General features: G+C 37.9%; 1 protein-coding gene across 1 annotated transcript; it reads right to left on the minus strand.

The window, feature by feature from the left end:
* Positions 1-12,895: 12,895 nt before the first annotated feature.
* On the minus strand, positions 12,896-13,462 carry LOC114375058. The gene has a single exon (XM_028332806.1). The coding sequence runs from the start codon at positions 13,460-13,462 to the stop codon at positions 12,896-12,898; it is 567 nt and encodes a 188-aa protein (XP_028188607.1).
* Between the last annotated feature and the right edge of the window lie 6,827 nt (positions 13,463-20,289).

Below are 20,289 nucleotides of genomic sequence, written 5' to 3' on the forward strand. Positions count from 1 at the left end.
GATTGCAACGATTACAAAAGAAAGAACATGGATTAGGATCATGACTGAAAATGTTAGTTAGTTTGACAGGTTGAATTTGAAGGAACTCATTAGCCATAACCTGGTGAGTGTGTGATCCTTAATTGTGAGAGAACGACTAGCATTAAGTAATGACTTTTGCATGAATCTTTGATTATGGAATGAATGCATGAGTTTGAAGATGATGAAGACCGTGATTGATTGAAATAGCCACTTAGCCAAAAAGCTTACCTTGTGCATTAATGATTTTATCCTTTGCACCCATGTTGAGCTGAAAAATATGATTGCTTGACTGCACCCTGAGCTTGTAAATTATATCTCCTTCTACCTTGTCTTAGGTTGTAGGAGAGCACCATTCATAACAAGATTATGGTTCAAAGCAAATTTGTCCCAAATTTGGGGGAGTTTATTGGGTGACAACAATAATGGTAAGAAGAGAACAACACACACAGTAAACCAATAAGCAGTAAGTAAAGAGCTGTTGTTCAAAAAAAATTTGTTAAGTATCAAAAATAAGTATGTGTGTGCTGTTATCTAATAAAGCTAAGTGCAAAAAGGCAAGTAATGGAAGCTGGCAATAATAATGGAAAGAGTTGATCTATGGATGAATGCTCTCCTAGAACATAAGTCTTTGCATCCTAGAAAAACCAATATTTGTTTGCAGCCCAACCTCATTACAAGCCTAGAAAAGTCCTTCGGATTTAGTTTGTGTGTTTGTGACTATATGGCATGAGATGAAGTGCAAAGATTGAGACTTATGTTGGTTGTTGATTGATGAATAGCCTAAACACTTGTGCTTGAGTGAAACAGTAACCGTGAGGTTTGGTTGTTCACCCTTCCTTGATATATGTCGTTCTTACTAGCTTATTTTAGTTGTGTTTCTTAATAAGCATGTTCATATCTTGGAAAAGTTGCATGTCTTGTGAGAAGCTGTTGATTGAAACATTGTATGCCATTCATGTCATGTGATTGAATCCTTTGGAACAAACACCTTGTGAATAACCACTGGGATGTTATCACTTGAGGACAAGTGAATAGTTCTTTCTTTGCTTGAGGACAAGCAAAACTGTAAATTTGGGGGAGTTTGTTAGTCGTCTTTTACGACTAAATTTTGTATAGAAAAGTTTTCCAAAATGTATATATTTCCCCCAATTTATGGTTCTTTTTGTAGGATTGTAAATATTTCTTGTTTAGTTTTTATATTTGCTCAGTAGAGGCCTTCCACATGAATTTAATGTAAATTTCACTTCAATTTCAGGTAAAAAGGAGAAAATTTTGAAGGTGCTGAAGCTGTTGTCTCGCTAAGCCTGGACCATGCGCTTAGCGAGTAAGAAGAATCTTGAAGAGAATCTACCATGTCAGCACGTGCTTAGCGCGTCATCAGCTCACCCAGCAAGAAGATTGTCTTTTCTGTGCTTAGCTCGAAAATGACGCTAAGCCAAAATTCACTTACTTGCACTAAGCGCGAAAATGGCGCTAAGTGCGCCTTCGCGAACAGGAAGCCCTTTTTAAGCCTGAAGTGAAGAGAAAGAAAGGAGGTCTGAATAGACTAAGAGCTTGGCGGTTATTGTGCGAAGAACAGAGGCAGAAGTTGAGCAAGGAAGTAAAGACCTTGGCTTTTAGGAAGATTTTAGGTTTAGGAGTGATTTCTAGGTTCCTTGAGGTGGAGGAGACATCCCCATTGATTTTTAATCTGGTATTTTCTCTGAAACCCTTCTCCTAGTTGTGAAAGGTGCTCCCTTGTAATGGAGGGCTAAAATCCTTTGTTGGGAAATTTTGCTGAGTACTTGATGTAAATCCTTTTACTATCTAATTGAAGTTGTTTTTATGTGTTCAGTGTTTCTAGCTGTGCTTATTTTATGCATGCTTGTGGCTTGATCACCCATTTGTATGTAAAGTTAGGAGCTTTAGCATTGGAAAATGTACTGCATCCTTAGAACTGGATAGAACAGGGTTAGGTTATTGTACTGCCGGACACAGAGTGCGGTAATTTAGTTTTTATTATGCTGTAGTTGTAATGTTGTTCGGTTAAGCTAAGTTCGACGAGACATCCGAGAACGAGGTGTAATTAGAAATAGTTCAAACTCACGAGACATTGGTGTTTGGTAGTTGAGCCCTCAGCATAAAACACAGAAATAACTTTAAATAGAGAAAAACATTTTATTGCATCAAGTATCTCAGTAGGAGGACCCAACGCTTTTACATATCTGTTTTCACACCCACTTGCTTGCATTTATTGTTTTTAATTAGAATAGAAACCACCATTATTTTTAATCCATGATAATCAATTCTTTATACAAATGCCTACTTATTGAATGATGTTTTGCCAAGTAAAGAAAGTTCCCTGAGTTCAATACTCAATTCTTATAGTTTTATTATTACTTGCACGACTCGATACACTTGCCGATTAGATTTACGCATCCATAAATAACAAGTAACACTGGGGCATAACAGAGGTCAACTTCTCCAATGAAAATCTGATATTAATGTGAATAAAGTGAGCAAACTTGGTCAGTCTGTCAACAATAACCCAAATAGAATCTAAACCTTTGGGGGTTCTAGGTAGTTCGACAACAAAATCCATGGAAATACTATCCCACTTCCATTGGGGTATCTCCAAGGGTTGTAACTTCCCTGATGGTCTCTGATGTTCTATCTTAGCCTTCTAATAGACTAAACATGCATACACAAACCTCTGGGGGTTTTAGGTAGTCCTACAACAAAATCCATGGAAATATTGTCCCACTTCCATTGGGGTATCTCCAAGGGTTGTAACTTCCTTAAAGGTCTCTGATGTTCTATCTTATCCTTCTAAAAGACTAAACATGCATACACAAACTCACTAACCTCTCTCTTCATGTTAGGCCACCAAAACATTATCTTCAGATCCTGATACATCTTGGTAGCACCAGGGTGGATACTCAAGTTACTTCTATGTCCTTCCTCTAAGATCGTCTTCCAAAGTTCGGGCACATTGGGAACACAAATCCTACCTTGAAGTCTCAAGACTCCATCCGATCCCACATTGAAACTACTATCTCTCCCTGACTCTATAGCTTTTAATTGAGTCCTTAAAAAATGATCAGTCTTCTAGCCCTCCCTGATATCTCCTAGTAACTCACTAGTGATCCTCAAAACTCCCAATCTCACACTATTAGGGGTAACCTCACATGCAAGGCTAAGGTCTCTAAATTGTTCTAGGAGATCCAACATTTTAACCATCAAGGCAGATATATGTAAGGATTTCCTACTCAAGGCATCAATCACTATGTTGGCTTTGTTAGGATGGTAGCTAAGCTCAAAATCATAATCTTTATGAAACTCTAACCATTTTCTTTGACGCATGTTCAACACTTTCTGACTAAACAAGTACTTAAGGCTCTTATGATCACTAAACACCTCAATCTTGGAGCCAAACAGGTAATGCCTCCACATCTTAAGGGCAAAAACTACAACAGCCAACTGCATATCATGGGTGGCATAAATTCCTCTTATAAGTCTTGAGTTGTCTAGAAGCATAGGCCACTACTTAGCCATTTTGCATCAACACTCCTCCTAAATCCATATTTGATGCATCACAATACACCTCAAAGTATTTTCTCGGGTTAGGCAAAACTAGCACGGGAGCAGTCGTCAACTTTTCCTTAAGGACTTGGAAACTATGCTCACATTAGGTATCCCACACAAAAGCTTGACCCTTACGAGTCAGTTTGGTCAAAGGTAAAGCTAACTTGGAGAAACCTTCTATGAATCTCCGGTAATATCTTGCTAAGACCAGAAAAATCCTAATCTCAAAAAAAGGCTTAGGACTCTCCCACTTAAGAACGACTTCTATCTTAGAGGGGTCTACAGCTATACCATCTTGAGATATCACATGCCATAGGAAACTAACTTTCTCTAACCAAAACTTACACTTGGACAACTTAGCATAAAGTTGTTAGTCCCTAAGGGTATGCAGCACAATCCTCAAGTGCTCTTCATGTTCCTCTCTAGTTTTGGAGTATACCAAAATATCATCTATGAATACTACCACAAAACTATCGAGGTAAGGGTGAAAGACTCTATTCATGTAGTCCATAAACACACCTGGAGCATTAGTCACACCAAAGGGCATGACTAGATACTCGTAGTGACCATAATGGATCTTAAAAGCAATCTTCAGAATATCCTCAGACTTCACTTAGATCTGATGGTAACCTGACCTAAGGTCTATCTTGCTAAACACACAAGCTCCTATCAGCTGGTCTATAAGGTTGTCTATTCTAGGAAAATGGTACTTATTCTTAATCGTCACCCTATTCAACTGGCGGTAGTCTACACACAACCTCATGGTCCCATCTTTCTTTTTCACTAACAACACTAGTGCTTCCCATGGAGACACACTAGGTCTCACAAACTGCTTCTCCAACAACTTCTCTAACTGTTTCTTAAGCTCGACTAACTCTATAGGAGACATCCTATAAAGGGTGATGGATATGGGTCTAGCACTAGGTACCAGGTCTATGGAAAACACTATCTCTCTCTCAAGTGGTAAACCGGATATATCCTTAGGGAACACTTTAGGAAACTCTCTGACAACAGGGAGGTCACCCATGGATACCTTTGTCCCTACTTCTAGGTTAGACAAGATCATGTACACTTGAGCATCTTCTTTTAAAGATGTCACAACTTAGTTGGAAAAGATAAACATCCTATCCTTACGCACTCCAGAATCATCAAATGCCACAGTTTTATCAAAACAGTTTAACAAGACATGGTTGGAAGATAACCAGTCCATTCCCATAATAACATCGATTTGGATCAAAGGCAAACAAATCAGATCAATGAAGAATGTTCTACAAGAAATTTCCACAAGACAATTCAAACACACATTAGAAGTTAACATAGAACCACTAGTTGGGGTCTCTACCACCAGATCTTTATTTAAAGAAGACACATAAAGCTTAAGTTTCTCTACACACGAGCAAGATATAAAAGAATGGGTTGCACCGGAATCGAATATCACAAGTAATGGAATCCCACTTATGAAGCATTTACCTTGGATGAGATCTTTGGATTCCAAAGTTTCGACACCGTTAAGGGTAAACACTCTTCTCGTGGCCTTCAAACATCTAGTTTGGTCATTCAAGCCCCCATCATTCTACTCCTTCTTGGGATATGTGTTAGTCAATAAATACGACTAACTTTTGTGTATAAAACCTGTGTATATTGTATCAAACTTTCCCAATTTATGGTTGTTTTGTAATACTATAAGTACTTTTTGTTAAATATAGGTAATAGATAATTTATACTTTTGTTTTGTGCGTTTAATAATCAATTTCTCTCAATTTCTGGTTAAATAGGCAATTTTGGCAAAGTGCTATTTTTCAATCTTTCGCTAAGCCAAGCTTCTGGCTTAGCGAGAAGTCTTTAAGCGCAACCTTTTGTGGCTAAGCGCGAGGAAGAATCCAGAAGAAGATGAGCTGTCAAGTTCGCTAGGCGCACCGCTTCAGCTCATTCGCCAAGCGAAACAAGCGCGCTAAGCCAAAATCCACTTATGTGCACCAAGAGATCTAGATCCACGCTAAGCGCACGAGCACGAACAAGGCCACCTATTTAAGCCTGAAATCAGATTTGCAAGGGGAGTTTGGCATTTTTCTTAAAGAAGCCTCTGCATGCACGAGAGTCTGACCTTGGCTTGAAGCTTTTGCATATTTAGGAAGTTCTAGAGAGAGAAAGGTCCAAGTTCCAGAGAGTTCAAAGAGATTTTGCTGTGTGAAGACCTGCAGAGACGCGAGTTCGAAGCGAAAGCTATTCTGAGAGCTTGAGATGAGTTTGTGAGTGATTGTGAGATTCTAGAGGTGAAGGAGACATCCTCACCACTTGTGTTTTTGCAGTCTTTCATCTTGTTCTTACCTTTGTTGTAAAGAAGGTTTCCGGACTATGGAAAGCTAAATCCTCTGTTGGATCTTCCTTGTAGGTACTTGATGTAAATATATTTCTATCTATGTAATGATGTTTTGTGTGTTCTCAGTGCTATCTGCTTTTCATTCCAGTGTGCTTTTACCTTGATCACGTAGATGCATGCTTTGTTAGGGTCATTCAACAGTGGGAACTGGTCTGATTCTAAAGTCCTTGATAGTATGGGACTAAGTTGTTGTGCTATCACGAGGAATCAGGGTACAAGAACTTAGTTGTGTATGTGTGTCTTAATGCAGTCTTGGTTGAGTTTAGTCTTACAAGAGGAATCTGCGGATGAGGCTTGATCAGAACTAGGCTAGGCTATCATGAGGAATCGGGGTCTAGCAGTCCAGGAGACAACATAGGAATGCATGAGCATTATTAGATAAAGAACATCCTTTTTAGCATCAGGAACCTATGAGGAAGACCAATGCATTCTCTACTTGTTTTTACACAGTATTTCTCTTGCGTGATTTTCTTTCTTTTTGCCTAGATAGTTTAAATACCTGTTCATAATGACAGTCATATTTTCATACCAGATGCGTATTTATCGAAATAGCTTGCTAGATAACACAAGTTTCCCGAGAGTTCAATACTCGATTCTTACCGTTTTATACTACTTGTGCGATCCGGTACACTTGTCGGCCGCGAACAAGTTTTTGGCGCCGTTGTCGGGGAACTTCTTTTTATTTGGGAAGTTAGCTCGTTTTTAGGTGTCTATTCTTTATTTTTTATTCTTTGATTGTTTCTCTGAATATTTGTTCTTTAAGTTATATTTATCTTCTCTAATTGAACTGGATAACCACTGCTATGTTAGTACTGTTTATGCATAGATCTCCTATAGGCACTCTAGTTCCTTTGGACTTAGAAATAGAAGCTACACTAAGAAGGAACAGGGCTGAGAGGAGAAGGAAATTGTTGCAAGACAAAACAGTTGCGTCCATTCTTGAGGAGGAGACTCATTTTTCTGATTCATTATCACCTGATTCACCATCATCAAGGGAATCCGCTAATCAACATTTTGAAGCTTTTACCATGGTAGATGAGCATGATCAGAGGACTACCCTTGAGGACTATTCAAATGGCTCTGTACCATAATTTTTCACTAGCATTGCACGTCCTGAAGTGCAAGCGCACAACATCACCTGCCCACATTCTTTGATCCATCTGATACAAGGGAATTTATTTCAAGGATTACCCAATGAAGATCCCTATGCATACTTGGCAACATTTATAGAGATTTTCAATACTGTTAAGATTGTCGGTGTACCAGATGAAGCTATTCGACTCAGCCTTTTCTCATTTTCACTGGCAGGAGAGGCCAAGAGGTGGCTCCACTCATTCAAAGGTAACAATCTTAAAACATGGGAAGAAGTTGTGGAAAAATTCCTAAAGAAGTACTTTCCGAAATCTAAGACTGTTGAAGGGAAGGCAACAATATCTTCATTTCATCAGTTCCCTAATGAATCCTTGAGTGAGGCATTGGAGAGATTCAGAGACTTACTGAGAAGAACTCCCACCCATGGATTCTCCGAGCCAATCCAACTGAATATGTTCATAAATGGGCTAAGACCACAAACCAAGCAATTACTAGACGTTTCTGCTGGGGGAAAAATAAAGTTGAAAACCCAGAAGAAGCAACTGAGCTCATAGAGAACATGTCAGCCAATGATCATGCCATCTTGAGGGACAGAACCCATTAACCCACAAAGAAGAGCCTGTTTTAACTAACACCACATGACGCCTTGTTGGCACAGAACAAGTTGCTATCTAAGCAACTTGAGATCCTAATGGAAACACTTGGTAAGTTGCCAACTTAACTGTCGATTGGACAACCTACACATTCTTCTGTTTTGCAGGTCACAGGTTGTACCATGTGTGGTGAAGCTCATGAGACAGGCCAATGCATCCCCACTGAAGAAAACACACAAGAAATTCATTTCATGGGGAATCAACAGAGGCAAGGGTATACTCAAGGAGGGTTTTCAGGCTTCTAGCAAGGTCCTTATAATCAGCAAGGACAGTGGAGGACACACCTTAGCAACCAGTTCAATAAAGACCAAGGTGGATCCTCAAATAGGCCAATTCAACAAGGGCCTAACATCTTTCAGAGGACAACTAAGTTGGAAGAGACCTTGACTCAGTTTATGCAAGTAACGATGTCAAATCATAAGAGTACGGAGTCAGCACTAAAAAACCTTGAGGTCCAGGTGGGACAACTGGCCAAGCAGATAGTTGTCAAGTCATCCAACAGTTTTGGAGCAAATACGGAAAACAATCCTAAGGAAGAATGCAAGGCTGTGATGACTAGAAGTAAAAGGTTTGTGGAACCTGAGAATGAAGAGAGTGTGGTGTACAAGGAGCAAATGGGTGAAAAGATAGGTGCTGAGGTTAAGGAAAATGATGTGAAGGGTAAAGAGAATCAGGAAAAAGGGAAGAAAATAATGGTTCAGAATAAAGAGATGGAGAACCAAGAAAAAGAAAAAGAAGGAGAAAAAGAAATAGAAAATGAAAAAAAATGAAAAAGAAGAAAAAGATAAGATTTCAGAGAAGAGTAGAAGTGGAAGGGTTGTGGACAAAGGTGTGGAAGTACCGTATCCTGTGGTACCTTCCAAGAAAGAAAAAGATCGTCATTTGGCAAGTTTTTTGGATATTTTTAGTAAACTGGAAATAACCATGCCGTTTGGCGAAGCTCTGCAGCAGATGCCACTCTACTCTAAATTTTTGAAAAATATGTTGACAAGGAAGCACAGGTACATTCATTAGGAAAACATCATAGTGGAAGGAAATTGTAGTGCTGTAATCCAAAAGATCCTTCCACCTAAGCACAAAGATCCTGGGAGTGTAACCATTCCTTGTTCAATAGGAGAAGTCAATGTGGGAAAGGCTCTGATTGATCTGGGAGCCAGCACTAATTTGATGCCACTCTCCATGTGCAGAAGACTGGGAGAGTTGGAGATTATGCCCACTCGAATGACTTTGCAATTAGCTGACCGCTCCATTACCAGGCCCTATGGAGTGATTGAAGACGTGTTGGACAGGGTAAAACATTTTATCTTCCAAACAGACTTTGTGGTCATGGATATCTCTAAAGATATTGACATCCCTGTAATCTTGGGAAGGCCGTTCATGTTGACTGCAAGCTGCATAGTTGACATGGGGAAGAAAAAGCTAGAGTTAGGTTTTGAAGACCAGAAAATTGATTTCGACTTGTTTGTGGAAGACAAGCCTGCTCCAGAACACAATGTTTGCTTGCAGGTAATAGGAGAAGGTCAAGAGGTTTTGAAGGTGAGAACCAAAACATGAGATTGCCTAGAGAGGTAAAAGCGTCAAGCTAATGACGTTAAAAAAGCGCTCCCTGGGAGGCAACCCAGTTTCAATTTGTGTTATTTTTGGTTTTTCATGTATTTGATCATTGGGAACTTGCTGTATAATCTGAACATTGGAGCATATCAGCCTCCCTTTGAATGGTAAACTTAAGGGTTTCAATTTCTTGGGAAAGGACTAAGTTTAAAACATAGAAAATCTTTTTGAAAATTAGTCCTTTCGCTAAGTGCCTGCTTCTTGATAAACGCATAATCTTTCATGCGCTAAGCCACGAGTTTCAAGCGCTTAGCACACAACCCTGGTACCTGAGGTTGATTATTTCCACTAAGCTAGCCAAGGTTAAGCTAAGCCCAAATCAATTTGAGTTGAATGCAGCTAAGCTTCATCCTGAATGCTAAGTGGCAGCTTATCCATGGCTAAGCGGGATCTATTGTTGCCAAGCGCAATTCCTTGCGGCCTTTATTGAGGTTCATGATTCTAAGCGCCATTCATGGTAGCTAAGTGAGATTTTTTGTGGCAATATGAGCACTAAGCAAGTACCTCTCAGCTAAGCGCGTGCTCCTCTGTACTTAAGATGCATCATTTTAGCTAAGCTGGCCAGGGCTAGGCTTAGCAAGAGTTGTAGCTTTTATAATCTGCAGGTCTCGCTAAGCGGACGTACTCTCGCGCTAAGCCGAGTTTCTGTGCAAAAAAAAAAATTTTTTTCGAATTTGAAACGTCGGCTAAGTGCATGTGTTCGCTAAGCGAGCCTGGTTGAGAAACCAAATGTCTCTCTTGCTCGCTTAGCGTAACGGTCCGCTAAGTGAAGATATCAAAAAAACTGCATAAGTGAGTGTAACAGCAGTTACACTCACATTTGCCAGATTACAGAAACCTCGCCTCTGCATTCTCTCTCTCCAAAAAATTTGCACATTTTGCATTTGTGCTTTCTTTGTGTATTTTCAACTTTGAAGCATCAACCATACACCATCCAAGTAAGTTCCTTGACTCTTTTTCTTGTTTTAACTTTAGGGTAGAAGACTTCAACTGTAGCTTTAGATTTTTAGGGTTTTTATGTTTTGTTAGATTTTAGTTTAAGATTAGGGCTATATACGCTTGTATACTGAATTGAGTATGGGACACACATTGCATGTCTGATATGCCTTTTAGAGGCTTGAAAAGTGCAGGAAAACAAACTGTTTTCTGCGTTTTCTAGAAAACGCGATGAACTTGCTAAGCGAACATGCTGAGCTAAGCGAGTTCATCAATACTTATTGTATGTAAGAGTTATCTGAAGAAATCACTAAGCGCACGTACCGCGCTAAGCGAGTCCATCTTTTAAGGATGGACACTCATCCTCTTGCTGAACTACCTGTGGCTAAGCGAGGCTGAATCGCAAAGCCCAGGTATCTCAACCAAATTTTGTGTGTTAAGCCTTGCGCTAAGCCAAGTTTACCTAAGCTAAGCGCATTTCATCACGACAACTTTTAGGTTAAGCCGACATGTTATGTTTCTCAAGGCACACTGAGCGAGATATATCCCGCTACGCGCCTATTGTAAATTTTAGCCTTTATTGTTGTTGTTTAACTTGAACGATTTTGGTCTAAGGAATTTTGAGTTCTTTTTAGTTTAAGATGGAACCAAGAAAAAGAGATAGAACAGAGGACATCCCTTCGTCATCCACTCCAGCTCCTCCGTCAATAACTAGAGGACAGGACGTCCAAAGCTCACCAACCTTAGTTCCTATGCTACAAAGCTTATTCTGAGGACAGTTCATTATCATGCACAGCCCGCAAGAGTTGGCTCACAATAGGCCAATCATATCTATGGAGCATTTTCTTGAGCAAGTAGCCTGGCCTGAAGCTCAACTTCCATTGGTGAGACCCAACGAGGTGGCTCCGCTTGAGCCCATACCTGTGCAGGTCAATTCAAAGCCAGCTGACCCACAATCTCCAGTGGTGAATCCACCTTCTTCGGCTGAGCTTGAAGCGGTTCCCCCATCTCCTCCTCTGATTGTCATTTCTGATGCATCATCAGATGAAGCAGTAGCTCCTCCTGATGCACCAGCTACAGAAATAGCTGACCCCCCTGTTTCCCCAATTAGAGGAATTGTTGATCTTTCTGATTTGTCATCTGGAGAAGTTGTTGCTCTCACCAATTCCCCAGTTTAAAGACTTTTTGACATTGTTAATTCTGGATGTCACTTTTTGCTTTTTGGGTTATTATTATAATTATGGTTTTCGCTTTATATTTATATACACTGCGAGTTTCTTTATGGGTAGTTAGTTTGCTTATTCTGAAGTATTTTGAACTGTTTTACTTGTTTTGATGACATGGCAGTGAAGCACTTTTATTGACTTATGAATATGGGTGTATGCTTTTATTTTGAATTGAACGCATGATTGTGATGGAGTTTGTGTTTCTTATCATGAGTTTGAGCAAGTGTGTATGTTAGACAAAGAAAGAACAAGAATGTAAACTTGCAATTAGAATTAGGTTTTGATGGTTGTTTGTTAGATCCAGAAACAAAGCCAAAAGGAAGGAAAAAATGGTCTTTTCATGAAGGTTTCTGACCCTAAATTTGCTCAAGCTAGCATCCAGCTCGCCTGGGCAAATTGGTGCCTTCAACACTAAATCACAAACTTGCTTGGGTGAGTTACAGCTCGCCTGGGCGAATTTCTCTGCACTAAATGGTTTTTTCTATAAATAGTCATGCAGGGGAAGAGGAAAAGAAGAACCAGCAGCCTGAAACCAATAGAGAAACATGTAGAAGAAGAAGAAGAAGAGGAAAAGTGGAGCCGAGGAGCTATAAAGTTGTGATTGTGGATCACTTTCTTGGTCATTTCTCTTGTTAGTCTAGTGCTCTGCACAATGATAGATTAGTTTTTCTTAAGGATTGGATGTAATCTTTGTACCCTTATGTATCCCTTTTGATATAATATATGTATCAATCATTTCTACTCATTATTGGTAATTTCATTCTACTCTTAATGCTTGATTCTATTTGATCACTAGTGTCATAAAATTGAATTTTAAGTGAGACTGGAAAGTAATCTTAGAATTTGAATCGAATGGTTTCACTCTCTATGTTACGTTACTAGGAATAGAGCATAACGTTTTGATTGCAAAAAGCACGAGAATATAATTGTAATGCTGGGATATTTACTATATAGGCGAGGGATCGATATTTAGTAAATGTTCTTAGGTTCCAAGTGCGAGGAATCAACTTGGGATAATTATGTGCGCATCAGTAATGTTAGAAAATGATTTATACATGTTAATTTTATTAAGATACTAAGGGTATGAATGATGAAATCCAATCCTATGTCTTCTTAAGTTAATTCAAGTCATCATTATTATTTCCATGATTTACGTATCTCTGACGCACTAAATTCCATATTTTCTATATTTCTGTTATTTTCGCAAATCTGTTATTTTTGCTTTTCTTTTACTTTAAGTTTTCTTTAGTTAATCAAACCAAAACCAATGGCATTCGATTATATTTGTACATAACTATTAAACTAATAACCTTTATCCGAATGAATTAAGTAAACTCAAGTCCCTCTGGAGACAAACTCTTTTATAGATCTGAAACCTACAATGACAATTGGTACGCTTGCCAAAAGTCCTATCAGTAATTCACAGCTTGTTTCACCTTAAGTCGCAAGCCGTTCAGAAACTTCACACATTTCGAACTTTCGCTATCTCTTCCTTGATAATGGGGAAAGTACCTCACCATCTCCTTAAACTTAGCTGCATATTCAACCACAATTATGTTCCCTTGCTTTAGCTCCAGGAACTCCATCTCCTTCTTGTTCCTAATATCCTCAGAAAAGTATTTCTCTAGAAATACCCTCTTGAAGACTTCCCAGGTCACAACTTGACCTTTTGCCTCCAAGCATTGGCGGGTGTTCTCCCACCAATACTCAGCTTCTTCCACCAGAGTATATGTACCAAAAGCAACTTTCTGCCCTTCCAGACATGCCATCACTCGGAAGATTTTCTCGATCTCCCTTGTCCAATTTTGAGCACCATCAGGGTTGCATCCTCCATTAAAAGCAAAGGGATTGTTTTGTTGGAAGCGGTCCAACCCTTGGTACTCAGCATCTCCAACAACTTCTCCCCTATTTTGATTCCCCATAGCCTGAGCTAAGGCTTGGAGAGCATCAACTATTGCACGATCATTCCGTCCAGCCATCACTCCCTATACACACCAGGAAGTGAGAACATGGAAAGAATACACACAAGAAAAAGAACAAAACAAAATCACACCTATCTCAAGTCCCTACTTAGTTACTTTTGAGAGTTGATGCCTCGAGAAATTACTCCTCGAAAATAGTCCTTTCACAAGACATTAACATTCATTTTCAATCCTTTGTATTCTTGATCGCTTGCCATATCATTCCCATTGCACTTCACAAATTATACAGATGGCTAGTCTGATAACTCACGACAAGGCATTGAAACTCATGGTATAGCAGACATCAGAGGAACAAACATGTTATGACTACACCAATCAAATCTTTGTAACTCCTGGAAACACAACAAGGTGAGTAAGTTCCAAATACAAACAACAAACATCAAGCATTTAACAAGGTTCAACTGGCTCTGATACCACTAATGTAACGACTCACCTCATCGCTACGATATCACCACTCTAAATCACATAAATTTCAATTTTTGAATGAAAATTCCATTAATTTTCTTATGAAAAATGAAAGTAAATTTTTTGCAATATACATTCACCAAACAACACAATTTTTTTCTTAGTTCATACATATGACTAAATCTATGATTTACATCCTTAATTCAAAAAAAGAATTATAGAATCGGCTACGAAGGAGTTGATTAACAAAACAAAACTCTCTCCCAAAATAATCCCAACGTCATCACGTCAGCTTGGCGGCTCCACAAGAGAATCTCACTTCACGTACTCTACTGCTGTCCTTCTACTCCCACGAACATAGGTTCGCTATCATCACAAGTACCAACCACACTGTACAAAAATTGTAAGGGTGAGTTTATTATAAAATAAATTAACACAAAAATCAAATAACCATGATTAGTAAGAAAACATTAACAAATACCATAATCATACACAAACATCCATTAGTCCAACATACACTCAACAAGTAGTCATCATCCGTCCATAATTCCAATCAATCATGCTCAGGATGATACATACACCTGACGTCCACTCTCAAATGCAATGTGATACCATTTATTAGGAAATAGCCTAAGCGTGTCCACTTGACACTCTCACTTAGTAAAACTAGGCAGCAAGTGTCAAGGTCACCTTATCGTGCATAGGCAACTTACCCCCCCCCCCCTATGATGATCAGCTTGAGTCTCAAGGGAGTTCCAAACCAAGTGACATGCCCCCAAGTACAAGTATTCCCCCTCATGAGAAACTACAAGTACTTACTGACAAAGTTTATACTATTTCCATGCAATATGAAGTATGAAACATGGGCACCATCAATGCACTGACCGTGGATAATTAAAGATTCTAAGTCATCCCCCTCTAGAGATGCTCAAAACTCTTTAACCACTATATTTCCCCCACCAAGGATATCCAACATGGTCACTGCACCCCCCATGTACATACACATCACACATCATCATAATGACATTTTCAACATCAACAACATCTCATCTCAATGTCATTATCAGCATCAACATCATCTCATCTCAATGTCATTCTCAACATCAATATCATCTCATCTCAATGTCATTCTCAACATCAACATCATCCTATCTCAATGACATTATCAACAACAACAACATTATCTCATATCAACACAATCATCAATAACAACATAATTTCATATCAATATTATCATAAACACCAACATCATCTCATATCAATTATTATCAATATCATCTTCAATAACAACATCATTCTCTATCAACATTATCATAAACATCGTCACCTTATATCCATTGATATCATCAATAAAAATATCATTGGTAAATCACATTCCGCATATACATACATATATATTTCATGCCTGAGATTCACACTCCCCAGGTCTTCAGACAACACAAGTCTAAGAAAAACAATAATGTCATTTATCAATAACAGACATATCGCATTCCATTAGTCAAAAATATTGTTTTCCTTGAAAACCAGCATGCAACAGGGACAAACATACATCCTCATAGTTAGGTTCCCTGACCCCAACTATGGTATCAAAAGCAGTAAATTATAATAAAATCCCATCATCTATCGGGAGCTCTTCATCAGTTCCTCTTTGCGTCGCTCAGAGACCACTCTCGCTCACGTTCGTCAGTCCAAACGCAACGTTCTATATACCAAATCAAAGGAAATTTAGTATAGATTTCAAAAACAAGGTTAATAAGAACATTCGAAGTCAATTACCCCTATCAAAACATAAATGGCTAAGGGGTGTTTCAGATTCTACTAAAAGGAGATGTCATTTTTAAATTCCAATCACGCCAATGTGGCCGGGGTTCAGCGAAGGTCATGAACATATCATCAATTTTATAAAAAGATAAATTTTACAATGTCTCATTTTCAAGGGTTTTGCAAATAAAGTGTAAAAACACCCTATTACAGTACCCAAAACACAAGAGACACTAAGAGAAGCTCAAATTGAGCACGACAATTTGCGCTGAGCGCAATTACTCTTGTGCTAAGCACGACAATACACGCTCAAAGCAATTCCCTTAGTGCCCTTCTCGCGCTAAACGAGGGTTCAAAAGTTGGAATTTTGAAAATCCCAACGGTCAAACTGTGGGAACATGTGTTAGGAACCGACAATCCAAATATTTAGACGATCCAATGGTTAACGAGTCCAATATGACAGTTTTACCGAAATAGATTTAGGTAAATTTTGAAATCTCATAATTTCAACTTAGGTCAATAAAACTCCACACAACTCAACATCCACATCAAGCAAATCACACATGACCAATTCACACCATTCCTGAAGTCATTCAAGTCAATCATATAATCAAATAACACGATAAATACATTGAAACATCGATTTATAGTTAGCGAAGTTTCAATTCGTTACAGAGGTGGGTTGGTTTTAAAACAATTTTAAACCCAAATGAAAGTTTTTTTTTCTTTCTGTAAAACCTTTTCCTTTAATCCAATTAATCCAAGAGAGCAAGGTATGTTTTAAACACTCTTATGTTTTCTTATAACACAAATTATGGTTTAAACAAAGATACCAAGCAAAAATAAAAAACCAATTGTTAAGAACCTTAACAATAAGCAATAAAAAGTTGAGGAGATAGAGAAAAGATGCACACACAATTTATATAGGTTTGATTTCTAGAAAATCTACATCTAGTTGATCCGTAGTAACCATAATAATCTTTCCACTATAATCTTTGAGTTACAACTAAACTCACAAGCAAATGCACACCACAAATGCCTAAACTCTTGATTGAAAACCTATCAAGAACTAACCATATATGTAGAAAATGCACTACATGCGCACCATTAAGAAACTTACTCAATGAAAATGAAAACTAGAAATGCAGATTAAGAAAATATTTCACATGATATGTGAAAGATGTGAAAGTTTGAAAACATTGTCTTTGAAATTTCAACTTTCCTTCATGATAATTTGCAAAGATCCATTGCACTCGATGTAAAATGTTGTTTCCAAATAAGGATCAAAGTTGTGATGACACTCAAAGACTCTAAAATCTCTCTTAATGAAAAACGTGATGTAAAATATGAGAGAAAAAATGTTACAAACAAAGTCCTTTGAAAAACTCATTTTTATAGCCTTAGAATAGACATAGTCAATTGTGCCCTAGCGGTAGTCGACTAAATTGTTCTTCACATCACCTCGATTTCCTAATGAACAAATAGTTGACTATATTAACATATAGTCCACTGCTTATGAAAGCAAAAACTCATGAAACTTGATATAGTCTATTAGATACCAAGGATTGTCGACTAAATGCGAATCAATCCCAATTCTAAAAGAATAAAGGATTGATCTAGTCTACTATATCAACATATAGTCGATTATATTGACGCGGAGTTGAATCTTAGTGATTTTAAAAACTTTTACGAGAGTTTCAACTCTTCAAGGCTATCAAGCATGAATCTAAGAAATTCTAATCATTTTGAACATGTTAAATTACATCTCCTAGTCTAGGATGCATGTATGCATGATATCACACATAATCAAGCATTAAAGCAATAAAAATCATCTTAATCAACTAGTGTTTATAAATTTTACAAAAGGGAAATTAGAACAAAGGGCTAGGATGGCTAAGGGTAACTAATCCTCCTCATCACTATCATCACCAATGTGATTCTTCCTAAGCCTACCTCAATGTTGTCCAACCTCTCACTAATGTTGTTAAAGTGTTCATTTTGAGTCTCATTTTTCAGGAGTTTCCAATTGTAAATCTAATCAATCTTCCTCAGTAGTGAGCTCTCAAATGGTGAAAGAGGCTTCTCTTCAACTTTAGGAACTTAAGCCACAATCTTTGGCTCCAATGCTTCCTCTCTATAGTACCATCGACCGTCTCTCTCGACAAGAGCCATGTAAGATAACAAGCCTTTGTCAAACTTGTTTATACTAATCAGAATTTTGAACTTCTCATCCGTGAAGTCCACTTCATAGTGCTTATTGACTTTGGTGAGAAAAACTGCATACAAAATCTGATAATCAGACAACCTTTTTGTCTTTAATATATTGTCTACCTCACAAGTATCCCAATCAATCTTCACTCTTTCTTTCATGACGTGAATGTGAATCAGATCTTCTGTCATGAGCGTTGCATGATTGTCTCCTCTTGCCACAAGTATCCAAGCTATGGTGCATGCAAGGAGTTTTTCATCCATCTCCATACCTCCACCTTTGAATAACTCAAAGTTATTGGCATTTGGAGGAACTCTAAGACACTCCTTGTGGACAACCACTTTGCCAAATCCTTCAAGACCGCCAATGACTTTTCTACCATCAGCAAGGAACCTAGCAATCCCTATCTACTTCTTTTACTCTAGAATGAATTTCACCATCCCTAAGTCTTGCAGTAACATAAAATCCGTTACCAAATCTGCATAATGAACTCCCTATATCTCCACAAAAGATTTAACCTCTTGCTTCACAAGAATCTCTTGAAACTGAAAGTATTGCATCTCAAACCAATCGATGGATAGATACTTGTGAGCGACGATCTTCCTCTATGATCAGAACTGTTTGAAGTCATATTTGTCCTTTTCATCTAGCAACCACCCTTCAACATTAAAAACAAGGCTAACCTTCTCCTTCCCTTTCTTCTTTGAAGCCATAGCAGAAAATCTCTTTGGCATCTTGTTAGGGTTGGATGAAGACATGATGAGAAGAATTGAGTTTGGTGAGGAAAAAGGTTTGAGAGATGAAAGATTTAGGAGAAAAGGTGATGTTGAAGTGTGAAGGTTAGGATTAAGAGGATAGAGTTTATATAGGGGTTTTGAGAGGTTATGAGCGTTTGTCATTATGGGAAACAAATGAGTGTGATTGGGGGGTTGGGTTTTGCGCATGAAGCAAAAAGACACAACATTCAGAACACAAAATGGACAAAATAGTTGACTAAAACAAGAGCCCAATCAACTATTTTATGCAGAAAAACCACACAAAAAGTTGTTTGCTACAAATAGTCAATTATTTTGGGGAATTATTCAATTGTCTGCGAGACAATATATGTTCCTAGACCCATTTAGTGGATTATTCACTTGAATTAGTCGACTCCCTACAAAGCTGGAAATTTTCCATATGCAGGATAGTCAATTATTTACTCGAAATAGTTTAATATTTGTGCTTATGAAGTTTTTCAACTTTGAGCAAAGCACAAAATAATCGATTATTAATTGATATAATCGATTAAGTGTGAACAGAGAGCACTTATTACACGAAATACATATCTACACTCAAGACATACAAGTCATATACCAACAAGCAAACTCAAACTAAGCTAGATATACATGTACACTATACAAGTCGAAAAGAAACAAGACATAAGATTAAAACACATACACACGAATGCATATGCATGTTATACTAGATAATCTTCATCTAGAATGCCTAGTTCATTTCCTATGGAGTAAATCTACAAACTTTATAACACAATCTCCTTTAAGCACGCGATCTCTAATGAAATTATGTCTTATTTCTATATGCTTAGTTCTAGAATGCATGACATGATTTTTAGTTAAGTTTATTGCACTTGTGTTGTCACATCTCAAAGGAATGTGATCAAGGAAGATACCAAAATTCTCTAGTTGTTGTTTCATCCAAAGGATCTAAGCACAACAACTATCGGCAACAATATATACTGAGCCTCAACTATGGATAGAGCCACAGAGGCTTGTTTCTTAGAGTGCCAAGAAACAAAAGTACTCCCAAACAAATGACATGTACCACTGGTACTTTTTCTATCAACTTTACAACTTGCATAATCTAAATCGGAATACCCAACTAAGCTAATAGATGCACCCTTAGGATACCACAATCCTACTTTCAATGTACCCTTAATGTACTTAAGAATCCTCTTAACAACCACTAAATGAGATTTCTTAGGATTAGCTTGAAATCTAGCACATACACAAACATTATACATAATATCGAGACAACTAGGAGTTAGATATAATAGTGAGCCAATCATACCTCTATATTTTGATTCATTTACATGTTTGCCTTTTTCATATGAATCAAGGTAGCATGAGGTGGACATAGGTGTTGATGACTCTTTGGACATCTCCATACCAAACATCATAATCAAGTCAATACAATACTTGTTTTGGTTTATGAAGATGCCACTTTCTAACTATTTTATTTAGAGTCCTAGGAAGTAGGATAACTCCTCCATCATGGACATTTCAAACTCTCCATGCATGGTCTTAGAAAACTCTTAGCACAAGGCATCATTTGTAGCTCCAAAAATAATATCATCAGCATAAATTTGAACTACTAAGATGTCTTTTTTAGTGTTCTTAATGAACAAGGTAGTGTTAACCTTACCTCTTTCAAATTTTTGTTCAAGTAAGAA

The sequence above is a fragment of the Glycine soja genome, chromosome 2, assembly GCF_004193775.1.
Source record: "Glycine soja cultivar W05 chromosome 2, ASM419377v2, whole genome shotgun sequence".
In the NCBI taxonomy this organism is placed as follows: Eukaryota; Viridiplantae; Streptophyta; class Magnoliopsida; order Fabales; family Fabaceae; genus Glycine; species Glycine soja.